The following is a 19,696-nucleotide window of genomic DNA, read 5'->3' on the forward strand; positions in this document are numbered from 1 at the left end:
ATTATAGGAATTAACTTCGCCAACACTAATAACATCAGACGAAGATCACATACCATCAAGAGATTAAGGAGAAAGAAAACTATACAAATTAAAGACACATATTCGAAAGAACATATTTGCAAAGATGGAACAAACAACACAATAGAAAGTGCATATAACTCAACAATTCATAAAGAACATGCCTTCACAAGAATCTACACAGAAAGAAGAAAGTAACAACTCTAACAACAACCAATAAAAAAACAAAGAACAAGCGCCATATAAGAAGACTCAGTTCATCAACTAAAATAAATACAAAAATCAAACCACTAAATAAAAATGTCATTTTGTACATATAACTCTAATATCCAAATCTTTTGTACTACAAATTATTTTAAATAAAATATCTTTTAAATTTAACTTTAATTTACATATTTAATTTAATTTTACAAAATATAACAATTTTTAATATTTATTATATAGTATCATTAATTTACTGCTCCGTGCATCGCGCGGGTCTCATTCCAGTTATTTAAAAAATAAAAGAAGCAAAGGATAACTTGATGTGTTTATATTATATCGACTAATTCAATTGGATCATACCATATGTTAGGAAGGATTGAATCCTACCTCAGCAAGAGCAAGAAGCTGGCAAGCTGCCTTGGCTCAAATGCATCGAGTACAATATGAGTTGCATGTATGAGGCAATTCTCCCGCTTTCTGTCTGTCTTTGAAGGAGATGGTCAACACTCCAAAGCGAGGCTTTAACAGTGGTAGCACTTAACTGGTGCCTTGCCTCCTTAGCCATGGATTGGGGAGTAATTGTTACATTTCTTTTAAACCGTGTATGCATGTCAAACTGTACTGTTTTCCTTTTCCTCTCTTAAGTTGGAGTTAGTATCATCTCTTGTTTTAGACTCTCATCCTAATTTTGTTGAAACTATATTTGGCCATGAAAGAGTTGATTCTTTGTTAAAACAAGAATTTAGTTCTAAGTATGGTGTTAGGAAATCTGTATTTTTCCATATTAGATCGGGTTGTGAAATCACTTCAGTGCAATGACTAGAAACACATAAGGCTCTGCATGCATGGACAAAGTTCAGATTTACAATATGCATCTAAAAAAGAAAACAAGTAGAACCTTCAATTTCAATGGGAAGAGATTAAAATTGAAAATGGATTCATCTCCCAAATGAGTAAAATACAACATGAAAACTGCTGGCTAACTCATGTGAAAGAAGGAACTGATATATCATGCCTCAAGTTCTCTTCTTGCTTCTGTTACCTCTCCCCAACCTAATTCTTTGGTCAAACTAGAAAGATGAAGGTCTACAATGCCAATGATATTAATTTTACTTTGACACAACCTTCATCTGTTAATAATTCCTGATACAAGATTACTATTCCAAGTTGCAAGTTTGAACTCATCAGTTTCCTGGTAGCCAACTAGCCATGATAGTTTCACATTCATAAAACCTTCGACGGTGTAGACGGAATAGAAAACTCGGGCGGCTTGCTGTCCTCAGTTTTGCTTTATCTCTCGGAGCATTTCAACCACATTCTTCATTTTTGGTCGCTTTGCCGGTGTGGTGTCTGTGCAGAGCAGCGCAACCTTAAGAGCAGCAAGCATTTCTTTCCTCCAACCAAAGGAAACAGTGCTGAGCCTTGCATCCAGTATCTGCTCTGGAGTTTCCCCTCTTACCGGAGCACTTTGAACCCACTTCACCAAATCTACGCCTTCACCGAAATCCTCATCCACTGGCAGTCGAGTAGTAAGGATTTCCAACAAAACAACGCCATAGCTATAAACATTTCCCGGTGCTGTAACTTGCATTGTATAAGCATATTCTGCAACACAGAACAAATGTAACATGAAGCTCACAAAACACACTAAATAGGAAGGAATATAGAATCATAGCAAGAACTGCATGACAGAAAATAGTATACCTGGTGGTATGTAACCGAAGGAACCAGCAACTGCACTAATACTGGCCGTGCCCTTGGTTGGATCAAGGAGTTTAGAAATCTCAATCTCACCAACCAATGGCTTGAAATTTGCATCTAGAAGTACATTGCCAGAAGAAATGTCAAGATGGATAATTGCTACATGATGAAGAAAAGCCAAACCTTCTGCGACTCCAATGGCAATGGATAGCCTAGAAGGCCAATCAGGCTGATATTCTGGTTGCCTTGAAGATTCATGAAGAAGCTGAGCCAGAGTACCATTTGGAAAATAATTATGCAAGAGAAGAGCAACATCTTCATATATAACATAGCCAACTGGTCGCACTAGATTATCATGACAAACTTTGCTCAGCCTTTCGAGTTCTCTAATCATCTTGTTCTGGTGGTTCATTATTGTCTTGTCGACGGACTTCAGTCTCCTTACGGATAAGACCACTCCAGAAGGCATGACGGCCTTGTAAACAGTGCTGAAAGTTCCACTACTGAGCTTATTAGAGTCTTTCAGAGTCGCTTTAACAACAGCATCAAGGTCTACTGCTTGTTTGAGATGATCAACAAAAATGCTCCCAGCTATTATAGTTGGTTTTTCAGTGGTTCCATCGTCTATGATCCCGGCAGCATCTTTGGCTACTTTTTCTTGCCTCTCTCTGATCATAAAAAGCAAGACAACTATAGTTACCGACATAAAAACTGCCAAACCAGAACCAATTACAGCCAGTATGATTCTGTAAGAAACCCTGTGATGGTAGGCCTTGTGATCATCGTAAAGATCTCCGCATGAAGAGTTCAGTGGCTCTCCGCAAAGCCCTTTATTGCCGATGAAGCTTGAAATAGGACTCTTCTGAAATGGTACAAATTCTGGTACAGGGCCTCCAAAAAGATTGTTGGAGAAGTTGACCTCTATCAAGCTCAACATTCCCTTAAGCTCAGGTGGTATATTACCCGAGAGCCGATTGTTTGAGACATCGAGGGAAACAAGTTTGTCCAGTCTTCCTAATTCAGGGGGCAGTGGTCCATGAAGATGATTGAAGCTCAGATTCAGTGCTATCTGTAAGTTTCTAATGTGGCCAACTTCAGGAGGGATAGTTCCAGTCAAATAGTTGCTGCCCAATTGTAGTTCAAGAAGTTTTGCACAATTTCCAATTTCATGAGGGATCTCTCCTCTTATGGAATTCTGACCCAAGAGCAAGTACTGCAACCTAGAAATGTTGCAGATTTCACTTGGAATTGTCCCATTGAATCTGTTGTTGCTAATATCAAGCTTGTTAAGACTTCTGCAACTCAGAATCGACCTTGGGATATCTCCAAACAGGCTATTTCCAGAAAGAATTAATTCCTGAAGGTTCATAAGTTTTCCAAATTCTGCCGGAATTGCTCCCATAAATCCATTTGAAGCTAAATTCAAGAGGGTAAGATTCAAACACTGAGCAAATTCAGACACTACTTCACCGGAGAGATTATTATTGTCGGCCTCAAAGTAGGTTAGGCTACTAAGATTTCCAACTGTCTTTGGAATATTACCTACTAGATGGTTGTTTCCGATTCGAACACTGGAAAGGGCATGGCAATTCCCAATTTCCTGAGGAAGATCACCACTAAAATTATTCTGGGTGAGAACCAGAACTTGTAGCTTCCCTGGGACAAAAATGCTTGCCGGTATAGGGCCTTCAAGCTGATTTGAGTGCAGGTTAAGTATTTGAAGATCCGGAATCGAGCCTAAATTATCCGGAACCTTGCCACCTAAACGATTCTCATAAGCAGAAAACACCCTCAGGTTGGTCAAATTGCCCACCCAAGAAGGTATTAAACCACTCAAATGATTACTAGAAATTTGAAGATCCTGCAAATTCTCTAAGCCATGAAGCTCTAATGGTATCTCTCCAACAAGCACATTACTAGAAAGGTTCAATGATCTGAGGCTTTTGAGAGCACCCAATTGCGGCGGAATTGAGCCTGAAAACTTATTTGAAGACAAATCTAGGACTTCAAGATCAGATAACTTTCCAAAAGCAGGAGGAATCAATCCATCAAAGTTATTATTTGACAAGTCAAGCCACTTCAATGCTTTGAGCTCAGACATCAAAGTAACATTACCTCGAAGGTTCCGGTGAGCAAGATCAAGCTTCTCCACCATTGAATGATTACCACAGCTTATTCCTTGCCAATTACAGTAGTTTGAGTTGCTGGAATCCCAGCCAGGAACTCCAAGCTCTTTGTTGATGGCAAGTAATATAGCTTGGTCTTGTAGCTGAGCATTAACAAGGTTAGAGTTTGAGAGATACCAACCTAGCAGAAGATGCAAGAAGCACAGAATTTCCATCACCGAACACTGTTCTCTGCTGAAGTGAAGTGCTTTTAGAGCTTTCACCCCCCACACTCTCAACAGCGTTCTTCCAAAAATAAACCCCAAAACTGTGATCAATGCTCTGCCACAACAACAACAACAAAAATTGCAACTTTCCTTCACAATGTACCTTCCCTTTTTCTTTAATGTGGAGATTTGGAAAGAGATGCCACAAGTTGAAACCATCAAAAACCGCTTGCTTCAATGAAAAATCTTTGGAAGCTTTCTAGTAGTAATAGATAGCCCTGAAATGCAATAACCCCAGATCAGAAACCAACATTTTGAAGAAAATAAAAGATCCCCATATGCTACTACCAAGAACTGTTACTCGCCACTGCTACTCCCTAGAAGAAAAAAGACATTTTTATTTTCAAGAGAGAAAAAAAAAAAAGAAAGAAAGCGAACTTCCCAAAAAAAGGAAAAAAGGTTTAACTTTGAGTCCGGTCCAAAACTAAACCATATCTGAAGCAAGAAGAAGAAGGACAAATTCAAAAAGAGAAAAGAAAAGAAAACAAAAGGGAATAGTGCAGTGCATGGTGCATACTTTGGCAGCAGAAGATAAAAGTGATGGAAGCAACAAAAGCAGAGAGAGTAGGCAGAGTGATTGATAAGTGTGAAGCAATGCTGAGTGAGTTGAGTTGGTGACGAAAATGAATGAGAGAAGGAGGTACAGTGCTCACGGAGCAGGTGTTTCTGCTTCCACCAGAGAGAGAGAGAGAGAGAGAGAGGAATTGTTTTAGTGTGTTGGCAGTGTAAAAATGGCGTTTTCACGAGAAATGAGTGCAGTGATGAGAATGAATGAATGAATTAGCTGAGTTTCTTGCTGATTAAAATTCTTTTAAGTGCAAATTCATGGTAACCATAATTCATAAATGAAAATTTTTTACTTTTTTCTTTATATTAGTACATGTATAATAACCATGAAAATGTAAATTTTACAATAGCTTAATTTTGATACAAAGTAAAATTTAGGTAATTATTTTATCATATCTGTTATTTTAAAAAATATGTATATGCTAATATAAAAAATAATTATTTTTATTGATATATTAGACTATTTTATTTTTGCATCAAAATTAAATTTTATTTTAAAAAAGTTTTTTATTTTTAAATGTTTAGGTAAATAAATAAAAGGTGCATAAAATTCTAGTATTTTCTATGTGACTACATGTGGGCCATATCCTTCTCCAAACACACCACTTGTGTGTAGTGCATTCAACAAGGGAGTGAAGGGACTCACTAATCTATACCTATCATATGTTAATGAATTATTGTTGTTGCTTACATTTCTTTTTTTTTTTTATCTTTTTTAATTTTTAAATGGTGTTTAAATTTCAAGTGATAAGCAGCATGTTGTTTTTGGTGTCAGTGTTACACTTACAACAAGTGAGATGTACTTTTCATGGGGAGATGTAAACCATAAAGAAAAATAATTACTGAGTGAGTACAATAATGATGTATTAGTTGTAAATTTGTAATAGTTTTGGAAGAGTTTCAGGGTCCTATGGGTTCTGCTATGTATCTGTTGTTTGGTACTTTGGGTTAAGATTTTTTTCCCAACTAATAATGGATCATTATTCTACTATTTATGTGGATTCATAAAGATTGTAGGATTTGTTTGGCTCAATTTTCTTTAAAAAAAAACAATATACTTTTTTTAATGATTTATTTTAAAAAATATTTTAAAGAAGCAAAAATTATTTTATATTTAAAAATAAGTTTGTTTTTTAAGAAATTTATGTTTACACACAATATTAAGATATTGTATTTATTCTTAATATTCTTTTACATAAACACTCAAATTGATTATCGAATAATTTATACATTTTTATTATTTTAGATGTTATCCATCATTTTGTAAGAGGGTTTAATTTGTTTATAATAATATTTTTGAAATCTAATAATCTTATAATAAAATTTGTTAAAGATATATTTTGATTAATATGTTAAATTTTTTATTAAAAATGACAAAAGTATCAATATGATAGAATAATTTTTAAAACTTTTAGAATAATAAAAATTTGTTTAAGAATCAATCAAAGTGTATTGTCTAAATGTTTTTAGAACTAATTTGTGATATATATATATATATATATATATATTCTCAAAAAGATATTATTTTCTTGTTGTTAGTGATTTTCTAATTTTGTTTTTGAAACATATAAAAAAATAAAAAAATATGTTACAAGACCTAAAAGAAGACAGTTTCTAACTTCCTATGACATTTTCCCAATATGGTGGTGTTTGGTAAATGAATTGAAGCTTAATATTAATGCCCATTAAATCGTTTGTTTCATTTTTTATTAAAAATAAATGCTTTCCACGCATTTGTACAAAGTACAAACTTTATAAAATAATTAAACAAAATGTAAAAAAAAAAAAGTGGAATCGGATAATGTGGATTAAAATTAATTTTCAACTTCTTTTTAACTATATACAAAAGTTGACTTATAAAATCACTTATTTGAAAATAAGAAACAATAATTACACCAAAAAAAGGAAACAGATGCAATGTTAGTTTAGTTTTAATTCTTAAAAAAGAATGAAGAATAAACCTCATATTAATTGTAAGCAAGAAAAATAGCATGTTTCAACTTTCACTAATCAAATAAAAAATTTACCTTTTTTTAGTAAAATAAAAAAAAAAAAGCTTGATAAAGTGCTCCTATTATTCTTTGCTATCATCATATACATTTAAAGTAAATCATTAGAAAAAAAACAGCAAATTAAAATAAGGAAAAGTGGCCTAATATGATATCAATTTGTAATGTCCCAATTGCCTCTTATTCAAAGTTATTATAATTGATTTGAGATGGGGAATGCAAGTTTGTCTTTCAAACAAAAACTCTCAAACCTAATCCTAGGATTCCCTCCACATTTTATATTGGATATGAGTCAAATGAGTCATGCCATTTTCCAAAAGACATTCAATTTATTTGTTAATTAAGTATACACCCAAACAAAAAAATTTCTGAACAAGGCAGAAGTTCTGATTTTCTGGGACCTGTCTTTTTATTTAAAAATTATTTGTTCATTAACTTTTTTTTTTTCCCCTAACTTGCTTGTGTTCCAATTCAAGGGTCTCCCAGTCAACTACATGATCAAAATTTTCTGCTTCACTAATAGTAATGACTAAAGCATGTTACTTAGGTGCAAACTCAGATTTAATTATTCTAATTAGTTTCTAGAATGCATGAATATAATATATAAGCCTCTTTAATCATAAGTTCAATTTGGATGAGTAGAAATTCAATCATGTTTGAAAATAATAAGAATTTGGAAGATATTATTAGTAGAAATTGTGATTATGTATTATTATAGAATCAAATATAACTAAAAAATAAACTAAATATTTGAAAAAAAACCTCTAGTTATATATGAAAGCGATATCTTAACATGTATGCAAGAAAATGGATTTGAGGTTTGTATCAGACAGATAATTTGTTATACTCGGTTTAAATCACAGATTGTGATTAAGTACACCATATATAAAACCTTTAATGGTTCCATCTCCAAGTTATAATGTCAATTATAAGGTAATTGGATTGTAAGTAATTTTGAACTTTTCTTAATAATTCATATACAAAGATTTAAGTGTGTAAACTAGAAGAGTTTACATTATTATTCTTAAATTAGATACTTGCATTTGTATAACTTCTGAAATAAAGTAATTAAGTTAAATTATGATTGTTGATAGAGCAATTAAGGTTATGATTAAGCAATCAAATTAAACTATCCATTAAGTCTTCCCTATAGGGCTTGATTTCCACCTCTCTCCATTCATGCAAGCCTTATTTTTATTAATTTATTTATTTATTTTCTCCCCTCTGCAGATCAGACATCACTACTACATATGCAGAAACTCTAACACCTTATTGGATTCTCTGCAATATTGGGAAAGAAAATTTTATTGAATCTCTACAAAGTATAATACTCTTTTTTGTTTTATCGTTTTTAATCTGTTGTTTTCATCTATGTTTTTTTAGTATATAACTAGATTACTAAATGTTTCTAAATAAAAAGAACAATGGGAATAATAAGGAAAAAACCCAATAGAATGCAACATTATAACAAGTGGCATCATCATAATTAATTTAATATATATATATATATATATATATATGCCTTCTCTAGTGTGTGCATTTTTTAATCAAAGTATTCATCACAATAATTAGGTACAACATTAACAAATCATGCTTAGTGAAAGAAAAAATTATTGGAAATCAACTTTTAGTTACTTAATATTAATTTTAAAGATTAAGAGTTTATGATTTAAATCTTATAATTTAAAATAAATAAAATAATTTTAAAAATTAATTAATATTAATTAAAAAATTTAATTATCTAACTTTATTCTTAGTGAAAAATCAATATACAATGTGGTGTCAAAAAGCATACTTTAGAAAGCACATTTTGTCCTTTAATTGTTCCCACAAATGTAATCATCATTGCCTTCATTGATTACTAAACAAGTTACCACTATACTTTGTGCCAGGCATTGTATTATTTAATATAGAAATAGATATAAATATATAAATATGGATATAGATATAGATTCACTACATAAAAGTTTTGTACAAAGTCAATTACAATGAATATGCTTGTGGACCATTGGCCTGCAAATAAAGCGGAGAAAGAGGAAAGGTGTTGATGTTTTTGCTTACAAACCATAATACATATGAAAATTACACCGAAAATTTTGAAAAATTCCAACAAAAAGCAAAGGAAGAATGAGCACAAAAGTGAATTTTATATACATCTATTAATTATAAGGATTTTGATGGATGTAAATATAAATTTTATAATGATTTCTTGATTAATGTTAAAAAAATTTATATCTAAAATACATTTCAATATTATATCCAAAAAAAATTAATACAACCAACAGTTAAACATTTAAGTATATTTTATTTTTGAGACCATTAAATAAGTTTCCTATCATGGTACTAAATTACTAATGTGATTCCTTTTGCTCTTTTGGTCATTTTATGCACAAAGAAACAAAGAACAAAAATAGAAAAAAAAATATGCAAATTAGAAAATTGAATTATTTTTTAGGGATAGTGGGGGCCCTTAAGAATGGGCAGAGGAGGATGCATCTTGAATACAAGTAGGACCAAAAAACAAGGGTGTGGCCACCTCTCTATCATATATGAAGAAAATTTAGGTAAGAATGCAACCTTATCTGACCAATTATATTATTGATGCCTACTACTTAGTTTCACTTTTTTTTCCCCATGAATGTTTACTAATAATGATTATTATCACTTGATTTAACTCGTTTACAAATATTACTTTCATAAAAAATAAAAAATACTTAGATGAAATCACTAAGTTGTGCATAGCAAAATCATGCCATGATTATCAGCAAAACGGGTGGTCATCTTTCAATAATAATGAGAATTTTATTAATATATAATTTTAATTTTGATGCCCTGTTTAAAATAATTTTATATGTATATTAAATTATATATTGTTATATCAGCCAAAAAAATATTATATTTTTTATTAAATATATAAATAATTATTTAAAAAAATGAATATAATTAAATAATTATATAAAACATTTTATATTGGCATCAAATTTAAAGCTCTTAATACATAATCCTAAAGATATTTATGGTCATTTATATAAGCATTAGATATCATTGTTAAAGATGCCTAATATTTCATATCTTCAAGAGATAATAAGGATGATAATAGGTTATATACTTATATAAAATATTTATAAATATTATTTATTAATTATTATGACATCATTAACACTATTTATTTATTATGACATCATTAACACAACATAATTCCACAAAAAAAAAAGGGAGAGAAGAGAAATTAGTGAGAGGAACCCTGGCCTCCAAAATAAAATAAGATTTGCACTTTATGAAGACATGACTCCACTCTCCTCCTTTGCATTGTAGCAATAAGCATGTGCATGGATGATGGGGTGTGGGAGAAAGTGATGATCTTGGTGATTTTATTGTCATGCATATGGCCCCATCATCCAAAAAAGTACTGAGAAATAAAAAGCATATGATATGATGGTATCTTATTGTGATTGAGATTGGGCTCTCTCTTTGCTAGACATGCATTATCACCCTTCTATCTATCTTTTCTTGTCTCACCCTCTCCCTCTCTCTCTCTCTCTCTCTCTCTCTCTCTCTCTTATTTGGAATTTTCTTAGGTTCCCCAACCCCATATTACTATCTCTTTTTAATTATTGCATGTGAATTGTTTGTTGCCACCCATAAGACATTGAAGAAAAGATTGGGATGCATGTGTTAATCCAATTCTTTAGTAAGTGATAATAGGAATTGAATATTAGTAATTTAATTAAGAAAAAAAAAAGTAAATTTATTAATTAGTTAACACAAAACTGGAAGTTACTCTTTTTTTTTTTTGGCAGTCTAGAAGTGACCAAATTTCATTAGTTTAAACTTTAATGTCTAAAACAATTCAGTTAATTTTGGAATAATCGGTTTAAAATGTAGTTTAACAAAATTGACTAGTAAAATACTATGTAAATGATCTCTTTTCATTCTAATTTCTACCATTAAATTTTTATGCTACTACTATGTTGTATTTTCGAACAATATTCTCAATTCATGCGAAGTAAATTGACACTCCATAGATTACAATAACACCACTTTTTTTTTTTTTTAGGTCATGGCATTAACAGCTCTATGTCTCTCAATTCATTGTACCAATCTTTTTGGTTTTATGCATTGGATCCATAATAATACTAGTGTAAGTCATGGGCCTTTACACTTTCTTTTTTCCTTAACTCTCTGTGGGCTCAGCCTCTAATGAGGAAAAGTTTTACTAAAAATTTATTTTACTTTGAAGAGAGGAAAGACTGAAAGAGATAATTATGATTTAGTAATTATTTACTAAATTTGTTTGTTTGAAGATAATAATTAAAAATGATTAGATAGTTCAATATATTTAATTAAATTAATTAATATAATATATAATAATATTTTAAATATTATTTTCACATAAAACATCATTATGTAACATAGATATAATATCATTATTGGTGACTAATCTATATATTGCATATTTGCATCAATTATTATATCTAAAGACATATAGTTCGAAGTCAAAAGAAGCTATATTTTATATCTAATCAATATTTTGCTATGCTTTTGCGATGCACCTACTCACCTGGTGATCATCACACCAAATAAAATGCTATTGCCAATGAGCTTTAGCTCACATGGCATATTTCCCATTTCTCACTTTAAAGGTCTCAGGTTTAAACCCTATCGGTTGCAAACAAGGAAAAAATGTGGTAAGTGTGTGAAGAATGTGTGGGTGTGTTGTGTACTTAAGATTGTGGGTTATCCAATTCATGGTTCCACAATTTCAATTACCAGTGCTAAGTATTTACTCAAGTATGTTTCAGCAACTTAGATAATGTCAGAGAATTTCATTAGAGACAACACTAAATCAGACTTCATGAATTACCATTTTGAATTACAAAAGAACATACAGAAACTAGCAAAACCACTAAAGACATATAGTTCGAAACAAAACAAGCACAACAGTGTACATTATGGAAACTGATGAAGAAACAGAAGGAAGTTTGACTCCAATCTTCTTCATCTTCCATTAGCTACTCCCATGTGTCCCTAATGTAAGTATGCTTGATGTGAGATATCATGGGCCAGCACTCTCCAACTTGTGGCTCGTATTTTCTATATAACTCACGGCACTTTATGATTCCCAAAACTTGGAGACTAGTTAGTCGGTGGATATCACTGGGAAGAGACTTCAATTTCGGACATTCAGAGATATAAAGAGATTTCAAAGAACTCAGATTCCACAGCCATTCGGGTAGTACCTCCAGCTCGTAGAAGCATGCAATCACCAAAGTTTGTAACGTGCTTGCATATTGTTGGAGAGAATGAGGCAATGTTACCATTCCATAAAAATAAATAGATTTTAACCTCAAGACAGCATTAGTATCCTCCGATCTATCAAGCCAATCTTCATTGGCAATACCGGGGATTACCAAAGTTTCTAACTGAGGAAAATGGTGAGTATCAAGTGGCAAAGACTTTAGATTCGCACAGCCACTAACTTGCAAAGTTCGAAGTGTAGGCAATCTTGTCTCAACAAACAAGGACTCCAAATTATCACAATCTTGGACGCATAAATATTCAAGACGATTCAACTTTGCAATGTCACTCTCTGGCAAGATAGATTGCTTTGTGGTTATCTCCAATCTTTGCAGGCTGATCAACTTTCTTAACTTTTTCGGTAAAGTTTCCAGATTTGAACACCCATCAAGACGCAAAACTTGCAAATTTTGGAGCTTGCAAATAGAACTAGGGAGCCTCTTTATTCTTGTATTATTACAAAGAGAAATAGATCTTAAATGTTTCAACTTACTAATTGACTGAGGCAAAGTCTCACATGTAGAATCACTTAAATCCAAATATCGCAGGTATTTGCAGTTTGACACCCATGCATTCAAGAAAGCTTCACTGGCTCCCACTTCGTTAACTGGAAACAGAATGCTTCTTGCACCTTGTAAGCTTGGCTTGATGGAATTGCAACGCAAACCATTCTCAACAAAAGACAAATGCAGGACGTTTTCTGATATATCCTGAGTGTTTGAACTGACCAATTGGCACACATCTTTTGCAACATATACTGCAAGATCATGCACTAAATCATGTATTAAAAAAAAATAAAAAGAACCACAATCAAAAACGTCATGGAGAAAAGATCTTGCCATTAAGTCTCTCAAATATTGGTGTGCAATGTCTACCATCGATTTATCTTGGCTTTGCAATGAAAGCAAACCTGCTGCCCCCCAAAGTGAAGCAACGTCTAAAGAAATAAATGCATGATTCTTTGGATAAAGGGAGAGCAAAGCAAAACATTGCCTCAAATGGGATGGCATTTCATCATAGCTTAATTTTAATGCAGGTAAGATATCATCCTCTTTTTGCGGCAAATCCCAAATCTCCTTGTCTCTCAGTGCTTCCCACTCTTGTGTCTCGTGTTTGGAAAATAGTGAGCTTCCCAATGTTCTCACAGCTAAAGGAACTCCTTTGCACTTCTCTACGATTTCTCTTCCAATCCTTATCAATTCTGGATATTTTTCCTCTTCGCCTTCTTTAAAAGCCCATCTAACAAACAATCGCAATGAATCCTCGGGAGAAAGACTTTCTAAATTGTGCGAGCAGGCAACAGTACCCATCATGGAAGCGATGGACTGGCTACGTGTTGTGACTATTACTTTGCTTCCTTGAGCACCCACTGAAATGAGATCTTGCAGCTCAACCCATTTAACACGATCTTCATTCCATACGTCATCCAAGACCAGCAGGAACTTTTGATCCTCAAGCATGTTTCTTAGACGATGTTGCAATTGCTCAATCTCTAAGTCTCTTAAGTTTTGTTGGCCCGCAGGAGCATCAGTAGAAGAAGCAAAGTCGCTAGGAGAATTGATGATTTTGATAATCAATGATCTAACATTAAAATCATCAGGAACACTCACCCACATTTTCAATGGGAAAGACTCAGTTACCCTCTTATTACTGTAGACGAGCCTAGCAAGAGTGGTCTTTCCCAAGCCTCCGATTCCCACAATGGGAATAACAGAGATATGTTTAGAGCCACCGTTGTCGTCAAGACTCGGTTCCATCAGGAGCTTCATGATCATTTCTTTATCATGTTCCCTCCCTACGACCTTAGACTCAACAACATGGGAGTAAGTCATCTCCCTTCTATGAACACCTCGCCTATCAACATCAATTACTTGAAGCCCAAACTTATTCCTATCGGCCGCAACTCTGTCTAATCTCTTCTTAATCTCTTTGATCTGATGACCAAGCTTATAGCGAAAGACAAGTGGATTAGAACTCGAGAAGAAGCGACCTACCTTGTCCTTGGGAGTGCCGTAGTCTCTGACGACTTGCTTGCTCAGTGTTTCACAGTCAACTTCATCAAGAAAGTTCTCAGCATCATAGAAGATGAGTTTGATCTGCTTCAGCCACTCCCGCAGTTCGTGGTTGTGCTCCTGCTTCTGCTCAGCATCCAACAGCACAGCTTTCACATATGAGAGACTGCTTTTCAATTCTTGGAGGTCATCGTAGACACCAACCAGCCGAGACGCTTCTTGGTATGCACGAGAAGCAAGCTTGGCAGCGAGTGATTCAGCGATGCTGAAGATGAATGATTCAGCCATGGTTATCACTTATCACAGAATCAGAAAGAATAGAGATAGCAATAATGGAGATCAGAATAAGGCTGGTAATGTATGTGTTGATGCTAGGGAGTCTTTGTGGCTGTCCTTCTAGTTAACATATCAGACTTTTCCATTTAATTAGATAAGATTGGTGTCTTGTCACATCGTGTAATATTAATTGCAACTAAATACACAGTTGTTAATATTAATAACCATTAAGAATTAAGATCATAGTTAGCTTAGCTTCAACAGTAAAAGTGTAAAACTGCAGTTGCTACTAGTTACCTATCTCCAATGGTGGTTAAGTTGTTTAATAACTTCAACTAACATAGAATAGAATTACGAGATGTCTTTATTCATCATCTCAATGTATATTCAGTTTTCATGAATTCTGAAACCTAGCAAATAACTTCGATCTTTCTGTTCCTCTTGGAATTCTGGCTGCCACTTTTCTTTTCTTTTCTTTGGTGCCTGTAGTTGTACTTCGATCATCAAATAAAATGGAGTGCCTACCATCTAAATTTATTCAGATAATCCAAAATATTTCATTATCAATGATAACTATTTATGCAAATATGTGATTCAACAACGCAATCTAATAATAAACTTCTCATATATGTATGTCCTTCCTTGAGATCATAACTTCATGTCCTATTTAGAAAATTTCAACAAAGACAAACAGTTAAATCGAATGTATTATATTACAAATATGATATAGAGAAAGTACCTCAATTATTACAGTCAGAAAGCAACAAATAAAAATTGAAAAAATCATCCATCGTGAAAGACAGTCCAAAACAAAACAAGAACATTATATATTATGGAAAGTAGTTTTATAAGTAGTGACGATTCATATTAGGGTATGTTTTCTACCTTATATTATTATTGAGGTGTAGGTTTTTTTTTTACTCTATGTAAAATAAATAATTTAACCATACTATTTTTTATCCAAAATTTTGTTTTTGACTAATATTTTATAAATTAGTGTTTACAGTTTACTAACTTAAAATATAAATAAAAATAATTCACTTTTTTTGTAACTATTAGAACGTATATATATTTTTTGTATCTAAATTATTTAATTTTGTTATTAATAAAGTTCTAAGTCATCTTATTCTTATTTTTATGCTCGAAATTTTATGAATTGAAAAATTTTAAGATAGAACATCGATAAATAATGACAATGAGAAAAAGTTTTCCCAAGAGCATCATTGGTGATTCATTCTATAACATACAAACAAAAGAAGCTATCTCCTCTGTTCTTCCAACTTTTCTTCTCTTGTTTTTTGATTTTTCTAATTTCAGCACTGTCAATAGGCCAAAAAAGGCAAAACATATATATAGCAGCACACTTAAATGTGTACAATCGACTTATCAAATTATGTGTAAGCAGTAAGCTTATCACCATTAGCTTTATAAATTACAAGTGATCATCAAATAAAATGGAGTGAACACCAAATTTATTCATTAATTTCATAATATTTACCTACTAATCCTAACTATTTACTCAAATATATGCTTCAACAAGCTAATTGATTTCTCACCTATGTATGTGCCTCATTGAGATTGTAGAGAAATTCAACCGAGACAAGAAGTTAAATAAAATTTATTGAATTACAATCTGATAAAGTACCACAATTATTATGAAAGCAACACACAGAAACTGTGATAATCATCAAAGACATAGTCCAAAATGAAACAAGAACATCATACATTATGGGAACTGGAAAAAATGAAAGATACTTCATAAACATCCGTCATGGACTCATGGTTGTATAGCAATCCTCTTCCACTAGAGATCAATCCACCATCTCCGGCTATTGCAAGATTTGAATATGCTTGATGTGGGATATTTGGTGCCAATACTCTCCAACATGTGGTTGGTACTTTCTGTACAATCTAGGGCAACGTTCGATTCGCAAAACTTCAAGGGCTTTAAGACAGTGGATGCCACTAGGGAGCGACAACAACCTTGGACAACTCCAGATATGAAGAAATTTCAAAGAAGTCATGTTCAACAGCCATTCAGGAAGCGCCTCCAATTCATAGCACCTTAAAAATACCAAAGTTTGTAATGTGTTTGCATATCCGTGGAGAGAACGAGGGAAGTTCACCACCATGCAAAAGAAAAGTGCCTTCAACCTCAAGACAGAGTTCATGTCCTCGTGTCCATCTGACAATTCAAACTTTACACATTCATCGACAACGAATTGCTCTAATTGAGGAAAATGGTGTTTGTCAAGTGGCAAAGACTTCAAATTCTTACACCTCGTAATCCACAAAAATCGAAGGGTAGGCAACTTTACCCCTACAAACGGGGATTCCAGGTTGTCACATTCATAAATATGTAAACGTTCAAGCAAACACAAATTTGCAAGGTCATCCTCTGGCAAGACGAATTGCTTTGTGGTTATTGATATTCTTCGCAGATTGATCAAGTTTCGTAACTTTTCTGGCAAAGTTTGGAGCTCCACACAACCACTAAGATTCAACTCTTCCAAATTTTGGAGGTTGCAAATAGACGCAGGGAGTTTCTTTACTCTTCCGTTATCCCTGAGTGAAAGATATCTTAAATGTTTCAACTTGCTGATTGATCGAGGTAGAATCTCAAATGTAGAATCAGCCAGATCCAAATATCGCAAGTATTTGCAATTTAACACCCATGTAGGGAACAAATCTTCATTATTGTCTCCTATACCTATATGTTCTTCAGTTGGAACTGCAATGGTTCTCACACCTAACAAACTTGGTTTGAAGGATTTGAGAAACATATCAAATTCAAAAAACGATATATGGAGAACATTTTTTGGTATATTTTGACTCTCAGAACTAATTACTAGGCATTCATCTTTTGCAACATATAGTGCAAGATCATGCACTAAATCATGTATATTAAAGTAATAGTGTGTGCCTAAGTCACAAACATTTTCAAGAAAAGATCTCGAAATTAATTCACTTAAATATCGATTTGCAACATCGAATGAAGTTTCATTTTTGCTTGGTGATGGAAGCAAATCTAGTGCACTCCAAAGTGAAAGAACATGACGAGTCTGAAAATCAAAATCCTTTGGAAAAAGTGAGAACATAGAAAAACATTTCCTCAAATAGGATGGCATTTGATCATAACTTAATTTTAGTGCAGGTAAGATGTCATCCTTTTTCTGTGGTAAATTCCAAATCTCATCATCTCTAAGTGATTCCCAAACATTTATGTCATATTTTGAAAATAGTAAACTTGCCAATGTTCTTATTGCCAAAGGAACTCCTCTACACTTCCTCACAATTTCTTTTCCAATTGTGACTAAATTGGGGTGCTTTTCCTCTTCTCCTTCTTTAAAAGCCCATTTAACGAACAAAGATAAGGAATCTTCCAAAGAAAGGCATTCTAAATCGTGAGAAGGAACAGTACCCATCATAGAAGCAATAGAATGACTACGTGTTGTCACTACAATTTTACTTCCATCACCACCGATTCTGATGAGACTTCTAAGTTCAACCCATTTGGCACGATCTTCACTCCATACATCATCCAAGACAAGCAAGAACTTTTGACCAGTTAGCTTATTTCTAAGAAGATATTGCAATTGTTCAATGTCCATGTCTCTCAAGGTTTGTTGGGCCACCAGAGCATCAGCAGAATTAGCACCACTAACAGTAACAGCATTGATGATTTTAATAATCAATTGCTTGATATCAAAGTCATCAGACACACACACCCACATTTTCATCGGAAAAGACTCTCTTATCCTTTCGTCGTTGAAGACAAGCTTAGCAAGAGTGGTTTTTCCCAAACCTCCAATTCCCACAATGGGAATGACAGAGATATGTTTGGAGTCACCATTGTTGTCAAGACTCGGTTCCATCAAGAGCTTTACAATCTTTTCTTTATCATGAGCACGTCCTATGACATCAGACTCAACAACATGGGAGTAAGTCATTTCCCTCCTATGCACAACTCGCCTATCAACATCAATTACTTGAAGCCCAAACTTATCCCTATCAGCTGCTACTCTGTCTAATCTCTTCCTAATATCTTTGATCTGAAGAGCAAGCTTATAACGAAACACAAGTGGATTAGAACTCGAGAAGAAGCGGCCTACCTTGTCCTTGGGAGTGCCATAGTCTCTGATGACTTGGTTGCGCAGTGTTTCACAGTCAACTTGATCAAGCACATTCTCAGCATCATTGAAGATGAGTTTGATCTGCTTCAGCCACTCCCGCAGTTGGTGGTTCTGCTCCTGCTTCTGCTCAGCATCCAACAGCACAGCTTTCACATATGAGAGACTGCTTTTCAACTCTTGGAGATCATCGTAGACACCAACAACCTGAGACGCTTCTTCATATGCACGAGAAGCTATCTTCGTTGCCAGTGATTCAGCAATGCTGAAGATGAATGATTCAGCCATGATGATTATCTAAGAAAATATGAGAGAGTATGGAGAAGATGAAAATGCAAGTATGCAGTGAGAGACTGAGAGTCTTTATAGCAGCGAAGTCTATGAATTATAAGTCAAGATTTAAAATCCAAAGTCTTCGCCAAAGATGAATTAATGTCTGACGCCACGGGTTGGTGGACGGCATAACAACATTGGATGCTAATGATGTTTGTTTTTATTTATTTATCTATTTCACTCGTGTTAAAAAGTTAACCAATCACAAATTTTAAGAGACTAATGTAATTGGCGGAAACACTCCATCACATGAAGCTGCCGATGAATTGCTGATAAGTGTGATTTAAGTAGAAAATGTTTATTTTATATAAACAGTGAGGTTTGTATGAGTGTATGACTCAAATCTGAGATCCTTAACTATTTTTTAATTTCTTTTTTATAATATTTATATCAATGATTTTTATTCCTCTTAAAATGTTAGTCATCTTCATAAATATTTAATTTTCCTATTTATGTGATTTTCCTTTTTTTTTTTCTCTCCTTAGGTACAACAGAAATCTAATATACAAACTATGTTTATTATTGTATCGACTTTGAGTCTACGATAATTCCTGCAAATTATTTTACAATTTTGAGAATTAAGGTCCACCACCACCACAAGTTAAATTATTATGTAGTTGAAAATTATATGAAATAATTAATTTGGGATATTGTTGTTGGTGGGTTTTCAATTAAGTGGGGCTCACAAATTAAATACAAAAACAAAAGAAAGAAACTGGAGAGAAGCTTTTTCAATTGTTTTTGAAAGAAAGAAAG

At 33.3% G+C, this 19,696-nt stretch overlaps 3 protein-coding genes across 3 annotated transcripts; all 3 read right to left on the reverse strand.

The window, feature by feature from the left end:
- Positions 1 to 1,126: 1,126 nt before the first annotated feature.
- On the reverse strand, positions 1,127 to 5,151 carry LOC107645472 (Leucine-rich repeat protein kinase family protein). Its single transcript, XM_016349503.3, has 3 exons — positions 4,833 to 5,151; positions 1,927 to 4,533; positions 1,127 to 1,827 (listed from the first exon to the last, which is right to left on the reverse strand). The coding sequence occupies exons 2-3, from the start codon at positions 4,472 to 4,474 to the stop codon at positions 1,502 to 1,504; spliced, it is 2,874 nt and encodes a 957-aa protein (XP_016204989.1). The 5' UTR covers positions 4,475 to 4,533; positions 4,833 to 5,151; the 3' UTR covers positions 1,127 to 1,501.
- Positions 5,152 to 11,697: 6,546 nt separating this feature from the next.
- LOC107645473 (putative disease resistance protein RGA1) lies at positions 11,698 to 14,641 on the reverse strand. Its single transcript, XM_016349504.3, has one exon. The coding sequence runs from the start codon at positions 14,487 to 14,489 to the stop codon at positions 11,904 to 11,906; it is 2,586 nt and encodes an 861-aa protein (XP_016204990.2). The 5' UTR covers positions 14,490 to 14,641; the 3' UTR covers positions 11,698 to 11,903.
- A 1,438-nt stretch (positions 14,642 to 16,079) lies between these two features.
- On the reverse strand, positions 16,080 to 19,054 carry LOC107645474 (disease resistance protein RGA2-like). The gene has a single exon (XM_016349505.3). The coding sequence runs from the start codon at positions 18,893 to 18,895 to the stop codon at positions 16,307 to 16,309; it is 2,589 nt and encodes an 862-aa protein (XP_016204991.1). The 5' UTR covers positions 18,896 to 19,054; the 3' UTR covers positions 16,080 to 16,306.
- Between the last annotated feature and the right edge of the window lie 642 nt (positions 19,055 to 19,696).

The sequence above is a fragment of the Arachis ipaensis genome, chromosome B6 (genome assembly GCF_059453495.1).
Source record: "Arachis ipaensis isolate K30076 ecotype BB chromosome B6, ASM5945349v1, whole genome shotgun sequence".
Classification (NCBI taxonomy): Eukaryota; Viridiplantae; Streptophyta; class Magnoliopsida; order Fabales; family Fabaceae; genus Arachis; species Arachis ipaensis.

Excerpts from the sequence above, each read along its gene's own strand:
- LOC107645473 (XM_016349504.3), bottom strand. The coding sequence starts at position 14,489 with ATGGCTGAATCATTCATCTTCAGCATCGCTGAATCACTCGCTGCCAAG.
- LOC107645474 (XM_016349505.3), bottom strand. The coding sequence starts at position 18,895 with ATGGCTGAATCATTCATCTTCAGCATTGCTGAATCACTGGCAACGAAG.
- LOC107645472 (XM_016349503.3), bottom strand. The coding sequence starts at position 4,474 with ATGGTTTCAACTTGTGGCATCTCTTTCCAAATCTCCACATTAAAGAAA. Across the intron at positions 1,828-1,926 it reads CTTCGGTTACATACCACCAG|AATATGCTTATACAATGCAA; the intron begins GTATACTATTTT and ends TCTGTGTTGCAG.